We start from the raw sequence: 17,451 nt of genomic DNA on the forward strand, positions 1-17,451 counted from the left end.
AAATAGAGAAGTCGTCGTGATGAAGTGTGAATAAAAAGGTATTTTCCTTTGAACCAACAAATCCCATTTGCTGCAGTGTTTCGGTCAGTCTAGAAAACCAAGCTCGAGGAGCTTGTTTAAGACCGTATAAGCTCTTCTTTAAGTGACACACATGAGTAGGAAAATCAGTGTGAACATACCCTTGAGGTTGTCGCATATAAACTTCTTCCTGCAGCTGGCCATGTAGAAATACATTATGGATATCAATCTATCAAATGCTCCAGTGTCGTGTAATAGGTAAAGATAATAACAACCGTATAGTCCCTGGATTAACCACAAGGCTAAAGGTTTCTGTGAAGTCAACACCGGGTTGCTGATGATAACCTTTCGCCACTAGTCGCGCTTTAAAACGCTCAACACTACCATTGGCATGTCGTTTAATTTGGAACACCCACTTATTTCCAACAAGGTTGTGACTTTGCTTAGATGGGACAAGATCCCAAGTGCCATTTTTGACAAGAGCATTAAACTTAGTGTCCATGGCTTCACGCCAGTAGTGATGTTTTGAGGCCTCAAAAAAACAAGTAAGTTCTGCTAGAGATGAGATATGATTAGTAAGTAAACATTGAGGGAGTGGGTATCGGGCTATACCAACATAGGGAGCTTTTGGCTTGAGTGAGTTTGTTTGTGATCGGGTAAGCATGCGGCGTGGCATTTGAATATCACGTGAATGATGAGGATTTGGTGGCTGAGATGGTCCAACAACATCTTCTGAAGTGCGAGTGAGATCCCTTGCTAGTACATGAGCAACATCTGAGAAGAACATAGTAGACTGAATATCCAAAGGCACTTGATTTTGTTGATTGGCGTGGTCAAAGTGCAGCTAGTTATTGGGACATATGTGTGGACCTGCATGGTTAAGTGGATTATGCGGTTGACATATGGAGGATGGTAAGGAAAAAAATTCTGGTGCGGGTGGAGTAGATGTCGAGGATTCTTTTTGGTATGGAAATAAGGAGTCATAAAAAATGACATGGCGGGAGACATAATTTTCCAGTGGCGAAATTAAGACATTTGTAACCCTGGTGTGATAGACTATAACTAAGAAAAATACAAGTTTTAGATCGAAAATCAATTTTATGTTTGTTATAAGCACGTAAGTTAGGCCAACAAGCATATCCAAAAACACGCATAAACAAATAGTTGGGTTTTTTGTTATAAGCCATTTCAAAAAGTGATTTGTTGTCTAGTGTTTTGGAAGGAAGACGATTAATAATATAAGTGGCAGTTTAAAAAGCGTCTTCCCAATAAGGTTTGGGAAAATTTGAGTGAGCAAGCAAAGCTAAGCCCATTTCAACAATTTGACGATGTCGACGTTCAACTAAACCCATTTGTTCATGCTTGTAAGGATAAGCTAACGATGTTGAACTCCACAGGTTTTGAAATAAGTATTTAAACATCGATATTCACCTCCCCAATCTGTTTGAATGACCTTAATTTGTAGATCAAAATGCCTTTCAACATATTTTTGAAATTGAATGAAAATATTTTCAACATCAGATTTCAGTTTCAAAGGAAATATCCAATGAAATTTAGTAAAGGCATCCAAAAAATAAACATAATAACGAGATCCTTAACTAGAAACAACAGAGCTAGGCCCCCAAACATCGAAATAAATTAGTTCAAGAGGTCGTAAAACAAAATGAATTAAAATAGAAAAAGGTAAATTATGGCTTTTAACCATTGCACACTCAGGACAAATATTATGTTTCTTATTGGAACCAACTGGTAAATTATTATTGCCAAGCACATGTCGAACAATACCATAAGAGGTATGACCAAGACGACGATGCCAGTTTGTAACCGAGATCTGAGCACCAACAAAGGCAGAGGGAAAAACGTGTTGAAGAGATGGAGAGAAGCAATAAAGGCCATTAGAATAGATCCTTTATGTAGGACGTTCCCTGAGTAATCCTTAAACAGAAAAAAAGAACTGTGAAACTCAAAATAAACATTATTATCCTGAGCAAACTTTTGAACAGATAGAAGATTTTTGGTAATTTGGGGGACGACAAGAATTTTATCAAGAATAAAAGACGAAGAGGAGTTAGATAAAGAGCCAGAGCCAATATGAGTTATTTTCAAACTTGTACCATCACCAATGTGAATTTGATCAGTGCCAAAAAAATCATCACTTTGGATATTCAGATTAATCATGTTGTTGGTCAGATGATGCGTCACACCAGTGTCGGGATGCCACTCTGGTTCAGTCGATAGTTGTTGAGATTGGTTGGAGGTGAGGTGAGCTTAAGGAGTTGGGCGAGGCGGTGGGGTTTGGGAATTTGGATCAAAACGCTTCCAACAGCGGGAAGCCGTGTGGTCAGGTTTTTCACATAGTTGACACCACATATTGGAGTTGTTGCGGCCACCTCCATGGTTGCCAGTGAATGGAGTACGCCTCCTGCATCAAGGAGTTTGGAAGGTGACGAGCCCGTCTTCCTGAAAGTGTTGTTGGTGGGTGGCCAACATGGGCCGAATCCATGGGCAAGGAGAGAAGTTGGTTATTATGCTCGATGCGAGCTTCACACGTCTAAAACATTGAATAAAATTCTTCCAAGGTGAGAGAATTATCTCGATGAGAAACCATGGAAACAAGAGAGTCATATTCGAGACCGAGCCCAGGAAGCAAATATGGGATAATTTCGTCACACTTTAGAGCCTGACCAACAATGGCCAAGTCGTCCGTAAGACGTTTGATTGTCATGAAGTAATCAGTTGCAGATTGATTACATTTCCTGAGGGTAGAGAGTTGAGAGCGAACATGCACCGCTTTAGCTTGGGACTGGGATGCAGACGTAGAGCTTAGAGTCATCCAAACTTCAGCGGAGGAGCTGTAGTGAGCAACTTGGACAAGTACTTCATCAGAAAGAGAAGAATTGATGCAAATAAGAATAAGGTTATCCTGGGTTTTCCAAATACCGTATGAGGAGTTGGGGATTATAGAGCCATCAGCAGCAGTGATGGTTTTTTCAGGTTGCCGAATGGTGCCATTGATGTGTCCGTAGACTTTCTGGCCTTTGAGATAGGGTAACATGGTGGCTTTCCACGTTGGGTAATTAAGACGTGTGAGTTTGGTGAGGTTGATGGAGGAAGAGGGGTTGAAAGTGGGAAGGTTGGTGGCGGCAATATTTGAAGTGGAGGAATTTGGGGAGGCAGACATCTTGGAGAGGATCGGTTTAGACATGAGTCGTAACGGCAGTTGATACCATGTAAATTGGGTCCAAGGCCCATCCCAAAATGATTAGCCACTTAGGAAACCTTTTCTGTTAACTAATAAACTCAAGATATTTGATCTCACTAATCCATTTTGGACTATTCTTTAACACTCCCCCTCACGTGTAGGCACGTGGATAATTTGGGTGGAGGCCCTCACATGTAGGTACGTGGATAATTTGGGTGGAATGCCCACATACGAGTACTTGCTCTGATACCATGTAAAACTTAACTAGATGAGAGAATTGATGGGTTTAAGAAATTCAATTTCGGATATTTACAGTGTATACAACGTATAGTATTTATACACAAACTCTCCATAACTTTCTCTTATACATAAGCTATTCAAAAATCAAAAACACTATCATAACGTAACAAAGTTGTTGGCCCGAAATATCAGTTGCAATATCCTCTAGTTTGAGTGGGTACTCTTCTTCTCTTGGCTGCCGCTATGTCGTTAAGCAGGTTCAGTTTTATCTCCAATAGTTAACCATCAATGGTTTGTTGTCTCAATTGGGTATTCCCATTCGCACCAGACGGAACGGAAAGATAAAACTGTTTTTTAACCACGTCGCTGCTGTATACACTCATACGACGGAAGTCTCATTCAAATAATCAAAATGATTAGAAGAAGCACAAAACCAAAGAAAATTCGGGTAATGATCCAAAACGTGTTGTTGCCAATAAGGCCAGGACAAGAAATCCGAAAATTGATAGTTCACGTGCTATCTCGCCAACTCTACCTGTAAGTATCCTCAATCCTCCCCGTCGATGGCTTCCATCTCTCTTCTCTTTTATGGTTGAACCAGAACTGAAGAGACGAGGTTCAACCAACATCATCTTCTTCTGTTACTTCTCCACTGTGTGGTCTTCTTCGACTCTGCTCGGGGCTTACCGTAGATGAGAAAATCTCTCAGCTCGTGGCTAAAACCGCCTCTATTCCTCGATTAGGTATCCCGGCGTCCAACTGGTGGTCCGAGTCGCTTCACGGCGTTGCATGGAGGGAAAGGAAACGTGGGATTCAATTTCCTGGAGCTGAAATCCAGTATTGCGTATACGCTATCCAATTCCTCAATGGGTCAATTCATACTGCAACGAGCTTCCGACAAATTATCCTCACTGCTTCTTCCTTCAATCCGCGTCTGAGGTATCGAATCGAAGAGGCAAGCTGCTTTTGATCATAACGAGTTCTAGCTAGTAAGTTATTCCAGCATTTTAAGTTGCTGAGAACTAAACGCCGGCAATCGGAACTGAAGATGGGGCTAATTACAACAGTGGGCAAGCACTGAACTCACATTCTGGGCTCCTAATATCAGCATTTTCTGAGACTCCAGATGGGGAAGATCCCTTGGTGGCCAGCAGATACGCACTGTCTGATTCAATTTATGAGCATTCTGAGTCTGAGTAGAGCAGTTAAGTATCTTACAGCCAACTTCTTATTCTTCTTTGTGCTAGAGAGCACGTAAAGAAGATCATTGTTGAATAGAGCGGTGTAAGTATGGCAGATAAGCTTGTACTCTTCCAGATTTCTGCTAGTGAGAATCTCCACAATCTTTTTATTGATTTTTGCTTCGTTACCTGTTGCTAAGACACTCGAGTAGTTATTATTTCACATAACATTTGCAGTCTACTACAAAAAACAATACAAAATGTAGCAAAAGGGGCTGCATTCTCCAGAGTGTAGAGTAAAGCCTAGCTCATTTGTAATCACCTGTAGCACTTAATTACTTGAGCTAATACAACTAATCCGAAGAACATCTTATCCCATTAATCAGCACAATGAGAAGAAGTTCGGTTTGCCTGAAAAACAATGGTGGAGATGTTGGCAGTCCGCGGCATATCTCTTACTAATATGTAAGGTAGCCATGTCCTTGATCAAGCGAGAAGAAACCCGGGTACATACGAGTGTAAGCCTCGGACGTTATATGGGGAGGCAGAATTGCTTAGCTATCGCACATCAGAAGGAATTTTACTTTCAGCAGGAAAAGAGCGCATTAAACAAAGAACTGATCCCATATCCCAATTTTAACCATAATCTCCATCCCACAGGGACACTTCATAAAGCACCCAATAAGCAGTGATCACCGCAAACAATCCTTTAGTACGTTATTCCTATTTGCCGAACTTTCACTTCTCCAGGGTTCACACTGAGAGAATCTCAGTTATACAAATGTCAACTGAAAAGACTCCTTTTCAGCTGGTATCATCAAGTAAAATAAAGATATTCTTACAAGTGTCTCCTATAAAATACAAGCATTAACTTTTTTTTACAAATTATAAAGAATAAGTACATTTTTGGGTGGGAAGTAAATAAGTACACTTAGACTTGCATGGTGCGGACAAAGAATTAAAAATGTTGTGATCTTTCAGGCCAAATTCCATAAATGTGGCTTGGCTGCTATCAGCAAGGTGGATAACAATAGAGCCAAAACAGATGCATAAGCCATCAACACATGTGATTCTCGGGCTAGAGAGCATTGGCTCACAATGAATGCATGGTTCTGCTTGAAGGTGGCAACGACAAACCCAGGGTCATTCTTCACATTCCAAGTCATGGCTGGAACAGTAACCTCACGGGTCCCATCCCTGTGGATGTGATAGCAAAATTGATGGGAGTGAGCACTGAACACTATCCTGCAAAAACAAAAACATAATCAAAATGGAAGAGTTTTCTCAGTTATTTGGTTATTCTGCAAGATCACAGCTCATTACCCCCAGAAAACTTGGCCAAAAATGGTCAGTTTATACTGTACTGGTCCAAACTAAGATATGTAAAATGCATTTCAAAAAGCACCACATGCAAGAGTTAACCATGCCTCGAGGGGGATTAGTAAAGTAGCTTTCAACAGAAATTATATAAATTATCTTTTGAAAGTGAAAGAAATTATATAAATAAAATTCCCAAGATATAGAAAAGCGATTGGAATGCATTAAAAGAACAAAAAAAGTCCAAGATCATTAAAAGGACCTTGGTCTAAGAGCCTGAAAGATATATTCCGTTGCATTTGGTGGCATGCTGTGCAGCATCTCATGTGGCCCTTCACCTACAAATCCCCTGTCACAATTTTGACAACATCAAAACAGAACAGAAATGTAGATATATTTTTTAAATGGTCTAGAAGTATTAGAAGGTGAGTTTAACCTATATCAAAAAGACAAGAAATATAACACAATTAGAAAAAATAGATAAACACCATGCTTCACATGAACAATCTACCATCTTGATTATAAATACTCTGATGTTGTACAAGGGTAGTATGAAAGGCCTGCCTATTTGATTCACCCTTAAGCACCTTTTATAACTATGACATGGATAGTTTAAAAGCCTTGACATGTCACCAAGGAACTTCAAGATATTTAGGCAGGTTGAGAGACCAGGAAGAACACAAAAAGGATTTTGAGAATGGAAGCATCCACAGACATGCATGTCATATCAGGCATTTAAGAATAGGATTTTCAAGTGACTAGTGCATGGCCCAAAAAATTATACAGGCCGGTAGCAAATTAAATTTTAAGATATCAATCACTGAACAGCAAACCCTAGTTAAGGGAGCGAAGTAGTAGAGTTTGCATGATACTCTGCTCAAAGTAGAAACGCAGAAGCACAAATAGAAATGATGCAGGTGCTCAAAAAACAATGTTCAAAGACATCTTTTGTGTGCTCAACACCATTTAAAATAAAAAATAAAATAAAATAAAATAAGGAAAGGGTGACCTTCTGTGTTTCCCATTAATTGTCAACATTTGCTAATGATATGGCACAGAACATAGTCATGCATGAAACCCACAAAAAGAACACATTAAGTATAGAGAAGCCACCTAGAATAGTAATTCCTACTACTCTTACTGCACAAGTGCATAGTAAAAAAATTTAAAGTCTTAAACAAAATTTTATTAAGATAAATTTTGTTAATAGACTAACTTATTAAATGGCAAATTTTAAGAAAAGCACACTCTGACCCAAGGAATCAATTGCCACTATTAAAAGGTAAAATTTTTCTATTAGCATGATGAGCCTTATTCAAGGAAACTGGGGGCCACCTTGTACTTGTAAAAGATCCCAATAGAAACAATGGCGTTGAGCTGCACTGAACCTCTACATGATATTGCATAGATATGGTAGAAAAAAAGGGATAAATAAACCTTGCGTACAATATAAAAATATATTAGTTACCTATGAAAATATGTCCTTGATCTCTCATGGAGACTACTTCTAATGTTGTCAGCAAGGGGTTTATGTCCCCCACAGTGGTCAATATTCCGATGCAGTGGGAAGTGTAGCAGAAGGACAGGACCAGACCCAGACTCCACTGCATTTTCCCTCCAATGGAAGTCATCAATATCCTTCTTCCACTCAGTAGGTTTGTTTGATAGCATTGTAGTACCCTTGGAATGTCTACTGAGATCAAGGCTTTCTCTCTCAATGATCCTTTCAACACTGAACCTTAAAGCATTATTACCACAAAGCAGTGCCACAGCATTAAGGGACACAAAGCTGATATTGCTAACCTCAAAGGCCCCACAACCAGCAGGGTCTAATCCTGGTAAGCTGCTGGCTATCTGGTTAACTGACTTTACTTTCAATTGATTACATTCTCCAACATCTCTGTCCCCCAGAACCACATGAAGAGAAAGTCCAAGAAAGGGTCCTAAAATTCTCTGAAATTGTTGCAGAACTGATAACCATTTATTATTTGTCAATTCCGATCCCTTAGCAGATATATCCCCAAGGACGACCAGCATATCTGGTTTCAACCTCTCAAATGATTTCTGGTTCAAGAAACATTAGACAACGTTAGAAACCTTGAAAGCTATCATACATTGAAAGTAAAAAGGACTACAAGCATAGTCAAGAAGAAACTGGCTTTAAGTGTTGTTTGCTGTCATGAAACACTGCTTATTGTTTTAATAAAATATAGCTAAAAAAACAGGAACAAGGAAATTTTCCAAAGACTGGCTATATTTGTTTTTTAATACAAAATACTGACTATAAATATCAAATTGTAAAAAAAAAAAAAAGATTACTTACATGCAACTTTTTGAAGAACTGGAAGACTAACTTTAAACACTGTCACTTCACAAACACAGCGACAAACTCACCCGCTGTTAGTGTGCAGGGAATGTTGATAGTGAAAGTACTTTCACTAGTTAAAGAAACAAAATTCCGAGTGTGCAGGGAATGTTAAGGTTGAAAGTGAATTACTTAGCAAATTCAGTTTCACTCATTAACAAGCCAAAGTAAAATTTCTCTTCCTGTGCTCGTCTCTCCTCTCCCTGCTCTTTCAACTACACTTTTGATTGTGTACACTAACACAAAAAAATACTTTCACTAGGGAAAGTAGATTACCCTGTAATTCGTTGCTTGTTTAGAGCAGATATGTTCATCTCTTCCCACAACAGTGGACATTTCTTTGTTCTATTTTGAAATTTTCCAGCAACCTTTCCAACCAAGTTCAAATTTTTCAGAAGATTCTTTCTTCCCCACTCTTCTTAACTGGAACCTGGTTCTAGAGTCTAATCCTGCTAATCCCAACTCGAAGAAATCCAACTCAAACAAAAAATCCTAAATCTAGACAGCCACAACTTACAGAAGCTCCACGCTTGGAACTGCCAAGTAAATAAAGAAGAGCAAAAGTTTTAGGGACATTTACCCGAAAGAATTTGCTCATATACGAATCTCTAAAATAAATATCCATATAACCCGCTTCGGATCCCATCAAGAGTAAGTTCGCCACCATCATCACCTTAAAATCGTCAGAGCTCCCATCCTTCCCGCCCTCCTCAGGACTGCTGCCACGATCCTCGACGACTTCGCAAGACGGACTGGAAACTCTCTCTTCGAAGACGAGAAGAGCTACAACCAAGAGAAGAGGCAATGTCGACCTAAATGACATCATCTGAACTATTTCTCGCAGCGTACGGGGCGGGCGGAGAACGGGAATCTAGGGTTTCGACTTGGAAGCGGCAAATGTTTCTCGCCATTGCTGAGATCCGCCAAACACTCGCATGCTCAGTATTTTCCGCCCTTCTCTTTTAATGAATTATAGTAAAATTTTAAAATGATGAGGGTATTTATGTCTTTTGAAAAATCCCTCAATCCAAATTATGGGCTCCAATTAGGGGTAGCATCGAATCGAACCCGAACCTGCCTATGTTTGAACCGAGCTTATTTAAATATTTCAAACTTGAACTCGAGCCAAGCCTAGCCTTGAGCCTAAAATTATTATCGAGCTCGACCCCAATAATTTTAATTGAGTTCGAGCTTCAACATTTATTAAAAACTTTTCAAAAATTACATGTCTCGAGTTAGAACTCCATAATACATTTAAAAATTTTAAAAAAATACATGTTAAATAAATTATATATAAAATTATACATACATTTTATATAAAATTGGGCATGACCTCTACTTAAAATTGGGCATAAGGGTGGCATCGAATTCAGCTGAGTTTGAACCTTCCTATATTCGAGGCGAGCTTGATTTAAAGATTTTGAACTTTAGCTCGAGCCGACCTAGCCTCGAACCTAAAATTGTAATAGAGCTCGAGCCTAATAATTTTAACTGAGTTCGAGCTCCAGCTCTAGCCGAGTTCGAGGTTAGCCTACATTTAATACTCTACATAAAATATATATCAAATAAATTATCTATAAAATTATACATACATTTTTAAAAAAAAGAATGATAGGAGAGGTTTAGGATTGAATCTCGATAATGGATTAGAACCCACCAATATTAAATTTTTTTACCCCAAATGTTGTTTAGCTTATTTTATAATTTTTGAATCTGGCCATAAATTTACTATGGCCTCCTTAGTGCCCCTTATTCAAAATTTATATTCTAGGAAAAACTTGAAATATTTTTCCTAGGATACATATTTCCAAAAAAAACTTTAAATAAAATCCTATTACTATTAGAGACTTACTAGAAAGTTACAAGAAATATTTTAAAATTTTCTTAAGAAAATTAAATGGACCTCTTATTGCCTTTTCTAGGGAAATAAATAAAAATTAATAATCAATCTAATATATTACTATACTTATCGATAAATTTTTAACCAAATAAAATATCAAACACAAAATTCTTATAAAAATTGCCTCATGCTAAAAGTATTATAGCATCAACTGTCAAATAATTACTCAAAATTTTTCTATACGGTTTTCTAACCCATCTTGGTAAGAAAATCTTACTTAGAAAACTATATGATTTTTAATAATAATTTCTAATTAGAAAAATGTTTCCAAAAAACATGAGGCATTAATAGTCCATATATTTCTACTAAAAATATATTTTTAATATTTATTGAAAAAACCACTAATAGTCTCTAGAAACGTATTTCTACTAAAATGTCTTTTCAATTTCTTCAAGAGTCATGAGGAAGGGACAAAGAGTTTTTTTTTTTTTTACTTGTTTATTATCTTGAAATCGTCTTCACGTGGGGGGAATTATTCGCCCAACTTAGGTCTAGAATATGGACTCTGGTTTTCCGCTGAGACGATGCGGAGCAAAGGCACAACGTCGGCGAGGACCTGTCATCGGCGACGGAAATAGAGGTGAAGAAATCGGAGGAACGGGATGTAGCGGCCGGCGAGGAGCTATCAACGACAACAGAGGCGACTAGAGTTGCGGACGGGAGGGGCTTGGCATCCCCCCACCTCCTCTCCCCCGCTAGCCCATTGTCTTCCTTACAACGCGTGTCGTTTTCCTCAGCGGTGGGAGACTACGACCGGCTAGCGGGCAACGGTGATGGAGGCGGCGCTCCTACGGAACACCAAGAGGGAGAAGAGAGTGAGGCCGAGAGAGAAGAGAAGCCAGGAGGCCTAGAGGCTCGGCCTCCCATGCTTTGCGACGGAAGTCAAGAGGGAGAGGAGAGGGAGAAGAGAAAAAAAATTGGCCAAGCAGGGGGTGGGACACTTCAGGTGATTGATTCGAAAAACAAGTCCAAATCTAAATTCCTTGTATTTTGCTAGAGTCAATGAATTGACGTGATACATTTCACCAAGAGGAAGAACAATGGGAGGCTGAGATGCTCTGCGATAGAGGCTCGGCCTCCCATGCTCTATGATGGAGGTCAAGAGGGAGAAAAAAAATTGGCCAAGCAGGAGGGGAAGGGGGTAAGGCGCCCATCCCACTCTTCAAGTGATTGATTCAGAAAACAGGTTCGAATCTAAATTCCCCGTATTTTGCCTGAGTGAATGAATTGACGTGATTCACTTGAAGTGGAATTCATTTTACACTAACCCCTTAATCTAATGAACTAAATAATGCAAGAGTAATTCATCTCAATTCATATTGGACTAACCTCCCCTAAGAAAGTCCTATTTCTAACTATAAGCAAACCGGATAAAAATGGCCACAACCAAACTTTTTTGTTACTGTGGAATTTTGAAAGCATGAGAATGCATCCAAGAAAGGAACTAAAAATTCCAAACTAATTCAGTAAGGGGGGGTTAGTCAACAAATTGGAAATTTGATCTTCATCTTCATCTTCATATTCATCTTCATCTTATGCATCTACGTGATCTTCATCTTCGAAATAGGTGTTAGTGTGGACAAGTTCATCTTCGAAATCTTCGAAATAGGGTGTTAGTGTGGACAAGTTCATCTTCATCTTCATCTTCGAAATTTAAAACCATTGATTTTATTAATTATAAAAATAAGTTAATTAAATCAAGTGTTTGAGTTAACAATATTTTAATTACCACTATTAAATCACTAATACAATAGAGTAAATAAAAAATAAATATGTTAATAAATAAAAAAGTATTATATTAATAACATAAGATAGATTTTTTACATGGTATTAATTAATAATATATTTTGACAAAATTAAAAATAATTAATTAATCAAATGCATACTTTAATTATATTTTATTTACCAGGGACTTAAATATGAAGTTTAATATAGTAATAAATTTGAACAAAAATAATAAATAAATACATATACAACTTTATTAATAACCTAAAAAAATTATTCTAATAACGAGTTCGTGCCTTTAATTATTAAAATCATCAAGTTACAAGTTTATTACATATAAACGACGCATGTTCAAAAGTAATAAAATACAACCATCATTTATCGTTCCACATGGAAGTCGATATGACATCTCGAAATTGTGCGGCTCTTGTGGATTCTAATGCACTCTGCCTCCGAAAGCATGTTACTTGGCTACCCACATCCTCAAGACCATTGCAATCATCGTTGTCTGTATACATTTTACATAAAATTGGATATGACCTCTACATAAAATTAGGCATAACCTATATATATAATATATGTATAAGATTGGGTATAACCTCTTCTTAAAATTGAGCATAATCTATGTATATAATACCTGTATAAAATTTGGCATGACCTCTACTTAAAATTGGGCATAATCAATATACATAATACCTGCATAAACAGTCCATAAAATTGTCTATACATTCCATAAACACTCCATGGAATTGTTTATATATACTCCATAAAATAGTCTAAACACTTCATACACTGCATAACATTATAAATAAACTCCATACAATAATCAAACACAACAAAATTAAATGAAATATCACTATCAATTTACAATCGCCCAAATAAAAACTATAAATCCATTATAAATTTACAAATTATAATTGTTTCTCTTCATGCTAGTTGTTCCTCGCCCATTTCCCCCCACAAACTGATCTCCCAATCTTCCCCTTGATTGATCTTTCTCTTGTAGAGGAGGCAACTCCTTCAATACTGCAATTGTTACATCATCCGCATTGCCCTGACATGCAAGTAAGAACATCCAGAATAAATTTGTGATTATGGTAAAAAAAAAAAAAAAGGCCAATTCTTTACTAGTTTACTTTTAACAATCTAAAAATTATGAATAGGGATATAAATATTGTCCTGATGAGACATTCTCAAGCAGGCCTCCGGACTCAAAAGTCTCCTACTCCAAAAAAAAAAGATTGGAAAACAAAATCTTAGAACAATGGTTGAAATGGCATTAGCAACAAGTTCTCAACAATATCAAAAGTAGGATACAAGTAGCTGTCTATAAGGCAAATCAAATACAACACTAAATTAATAATAAAAAAATAGAGTTTAGACTTACCTTATGAATTTGAGAAAAATCAAAGCCGAAGGGTTAAATTGAAATCACAAAAAAAAGAAAATACCATGTGGTGGATATGTATAACACCCGAATCTCCTCACCACATGGCAAAAATATTCCATAACACTTCAAAAATCTTCAACAACATTCTAAAACATTTCAAAATTAATTAAACTATTTTCACTACTGCATTTACACTAAACAATGAGAAAATACACACATCAAGTCCTAATTCACCGAACACCCCTGGTAGAACCCCATATAACTTCGCAGTCACTACGAACTGTACCTCGTTAGTGATGGGGGTCGGGTTTCGTTGGCTAATGGATGCATGTGTAGGTGACTTAGCCTTGTTTGAATTGGACTAAAAAACCCCTAATAAAACCTAAACCATAAACCATCAAACCCTAAAGTCAAACCCTATCACCTACTAAACTCTAAACCCTAAACACTAATTCCATAACGCAGTACCCTAAACCTTAGAAACCCTAAACCCTAAACCCTACACCATAATTCCAGACCCTAAACCCAAAAAACCCTAGAGCTTAAAAACACAACCCCCCCCCCCCCCCCCCCCCCCCAAAAAAAAAAAAAAAAAACCTTAAAAACCATATCACCTACTAAACTCTAAACCCTAAACACTAATTCCATAACTTAATACATTAAAAGCCCTAAACCCTAAACCCTACACCCTAATTCCAAACCCTAAACCCAAAAAACCTTATAGCTTAAAAACACAAAACTCCCAAAACCTTAAAAACCCTAAACCCCCTAAACCTTAAAAGCCCTAATCCCTAAAATACCCTAAATCCTTAACCATAAACCCTAAACCCTAATTACTGGACCTTTAAATACCTAGCAGCAAACCCTAAAAATAATCCATACACGAATCAAGAATTTAGGCTATAAACCGTAACCCTAAATCCCAAAATAATGCACAAATAACCCCCAATTACGCATTGAAAATAAATTTAAATCAAATAAAACACTAATTTAATGAAAAAAATTTAGGGTTTAGGCATACCTTCTGAAATTTGGGGAAATCCGAATTCGAAGGGTGAAATTGATGCCTAATCGAAGTAGATATTAAGCAATCGATGCCCAAATGTCCAAAATCGAAGAAAATCGAAATGGAAATGGGAATATCGAACGAAATCGGAAGGTATTTTCGGGGGAAAGGAGACTAGCCAGAGAGAGAAAGGAGTGGGAGGCCGAAGGGGAGAAGAGAGGGAGAAGACAGAGAAGAAAGGGAGGTCGGGAGGGAATAGAGAGAGAAGCGAGAGAGAGCGAGTCTGAGAGAAGAGAGGGAGTCACGGAGACGAGAGAGGGGGTGCGAGAGAGAGGGTGAGGCCGAGAGAAAACCGAGAGATGAGGCCGGAGGCGAGAGGGAATTGAGACGGTGGCTGGAGACGAAGGACGAGATCGATTTTGGCTGCAGCGACGTCGGGGACGCAGGGAGACGAGCAAGGGAGTGCGGGAGAGAGGAAGAAAAAATGAGAAATGACGACGCGCGATGGGGGTGCGAGGAGAGAGAGGGGAAAAACCGAGCGTCGCCCGTCCTTCAATTCAAAGAAGATCAAAACAGGCCTTCTTCCACATGATCGAAATTAAACCGTGGATATGAAGGATCCCTTCATCCCCTGCATCGAGATGAAGCTTCATCTGCGCTCCACTAACGACTTCAAGTGTTGAAGGACGTTATACGGTTGAAGATCATCTTGTCCTTCAAGTTGACTAACCCCCGCTAAGACAAAATAAATAATCCTCCCAAAACGAGAGGATGAACAACTTCTAACCTCGTCTCTTTCCGAGCATTGGTCATGTGACAAGAAATCCACAGCTTCTAACCCTAAAAAGCAGTTGGTGATTTTCCTCGTTCTATAATATATATTATTTACTGCAAGATGCTCTTTGCCGAACAATCACTGTCGAGTCATCACTGACACCAGTGCAAGACAAGTCATCTTCACCAAAAAATGGCGGCAAAGGAGATCCAACTGGAAGTTCTTCATTAATTATATCCTTCAACTTATTAGAAAGCCTCCCAGACTCATCCATGCTCTTAAGCTCATTCAAGCCTCCAACAAGTAAATAATTCAAGTACACTTCAGGAGCAGCGGAAGATCCAGTGTTCTCCTCTAGCTCCAACTTTCTACTGGGATATATATCAATATTGATCTTAGTATATTTGATTTGTCTCCACTGAAAAAACAATATGATTTATCATTAACACACCTGGCCAAATCATCACTCTTTTCGGTGCCTTCAGTGTGATTGTCTCAACCTTCATCAGTACCACGGATTTGTTGCTCATCCGAATGATGAAGAGGGAAGAGTAAGGAAGGAGGAAGAGATAACAAAAAGAAAAGGAGGAATGGAAAGCAGATTCTACTTCAGGTGATAACACGTTGTTCATCGGTCTTTCCTACATATTTTTCAGGTAGCAACTGAACGAATAACTTAATCTAAACAGATTATTCCCGAAGTCTACATGATCTCATTCCAAATTACCAACGTCGAACAAAGAAATCGTAGAGTTACGAGGACCAGGGACTATCATTTAGTAGAGATTCCCAATATAATGATGAGCGAGAAAGGACAAGAATGCAGTCTAGTAGGGATTGGAAAGACTTACATCGACCATACCGCCGGCAACCTCGGTTAACGTCGAGGCAATGTTGAGCAAGTTGCGCCTGATTGTAAAAGATCTGATCTTCAAATTTCAAGTACATGAAAAAGACTAAATAAAAAGCAAATCTAGAAAGATAAAGAGCGAGAAACTGTTACAGTAAGAGCTTCCGCGGCGACTCATGAATGGAGTCGGAGAGGTACTCTTCGATGGCCGGCCGATCCAAATCAACCTCCGACTTGGCTCTTTCCTACAACAGATCGAACAAGGGAACGGATACAGATCACTCTCTGTTCTGCTTGCCTCCTTTTCTTCCTGTGTGCTTCTGTTCATAACTTCGTTACGCTCGATTACGCGAATTCCCGCATTTCGAGACATTACTCTGGCGCAGAAACGCTCACACGAAACAGTAAATTGAAACCAGCGAACATTTAAATTCAGCAATCTTTAATGAACCAGAAAACGTGGCGTAGGGGTTCGTAGTTGTATTCATCCAGAGAGGGAAACGATTATTGATCCAGAGAGGGGATGAGAAGAGGAAAACTGAAATTCAGTTTTTTTATTTTAATATTAATATGTATAACTAGTTTAATCATAAGTATAATAATTATTATTTAAAAAATAACAATTAAAAATTAACTACAAAATATATTTTTAAATATAATTTCAAAACAAGTATAATTATTTAAAGTAAGTAATAAAAATATATTAATTAATTATTTTATAAATATATATTATTTAATATTATCACCTTCTTGGCGTTTAGTGGTGTATCATTCTCGTGTGACAAGATTTGAGCAAATTAGTCTTGTTTATTTAAATAGAAACCTTGATAATCCAAGATAAGGTCAAGGTGATGTGAGTATTTGTATAGCAATGATGTGTCAAGTGGAAGTGTAATGATGTATGCAGCTAAGGTATCTTTAAGTTCTTCAGGGTGCCTGAGATGTTTGAACCTTGTTCCTATATGACCCCATCAATTCGCCATTCACCAATATTTGAAACTATAATTGCTTGTGTAAATATGTTCGATTAATTAGTAATTACTTAATCACATGCCAATCTTGTGGCAATAATAAAACCTAACTCATTACTAAATTATTATTTTCACATCCTAATTCCATATTTTAAAACATATTCTAATGGTTATTTTACATATTTTCTTTGCTCGAAGATCCACCTTCAGTGTAAGGATGCTTGATCTAGGACCATTTGCATATCAATTGCAAGTAATCTCACATAATTAATTCATCAAGTTGGCCCATTATTTAAAGCCTTAAGGATAAGCAAGGGGGCATGCCATAAATTATGAACAATAACTCCAATTGAAAATTAATGTTAACAACATTTTTAATGTTCTAATTTTGTATTTTGAACCCTTTGTTCCACAAGTCTTCCCCATATGTGACTTGTACAAATCTATATACAATTGGTCATTAGTTTGTTGTTATTTTTATTATTTATTAAGAATCAAATATAAATACAGT

At 37.8% G+C, this 17,451-nt stretch overlaps 1 protein-coding gene across 1 annotated transcript; it reads right to left on the reverse strand.

Annotated features, from left to right (window-relative positions):
- Positions 1 to 5,342: 5,342 nt before the first annotated feature.
- LOC137937548 (uncharacterized) lies at positions 5,343 to 9,240 on the reverse strand. The gene is made up of 4 exons (XM_068782616.1): positions 8,904 to 9,240; positions 7,427 to 8,022; positions 6,221 to 6,307; positions 5,343 to 5,886 (listed from the first exon to the last, which is right to left on the reverse strand). Exons 1-4 carry the CDS (start codon positions 9,147 to 9,149, stop codon positions 5,619 to 5,621), a joined length of 1,197 nt encoding a protein of 398 aa, XP_068638717.1. The 5' UTR covers positions 9,150 to 9,240; the 3' UTR covers positions 5,343 to 5,618.
- Positions 9,241 to 17,451: the final 8,211 nt, after the last annotated feature.

This window comes from Aristolochia californica, unplaced genomic scaffold (assembly GCF_029961685.1).
Source record: "Aristolochia californica isolate CCGP_79_NKW_82.1479 unplaced genomic scaffold, dmAriCali1.0.hap1 SCAF_7, whole genome shotgun sequence".
NCBI lineage: Eukaryota > Viridiplantae > Streptophyta > Magnoliopsida > Piperales > Aristolochiaceae > Aristolochia > Aristolochia californica.

Excerpts from the sequence above, each read along its gene's own strand:
- LOC137937548 (XM_068782616.1), bottom strand. The coding sequence starts at position 9,149 with ATGATGTCATTTAGGTCGACATTGCCTCTTCTCTTGGTTGTAGCTCTT. Across the intron at positions 6,308-7,426 it reads TCAAGGACATATTTTCATAG|GGGATTTGTAGGTGAAGGGC; the intron begins GTAACTAATATA and ends AAATTGTGACAG. Across the intron at positions 5,887-6,220 it reads TTTCAGGCTCTTAGACCAAG|GATAGTGTTCAGTGCTCACT; the intron begins GTCCTTTTAATG and ends TTGTTTTTGCAG.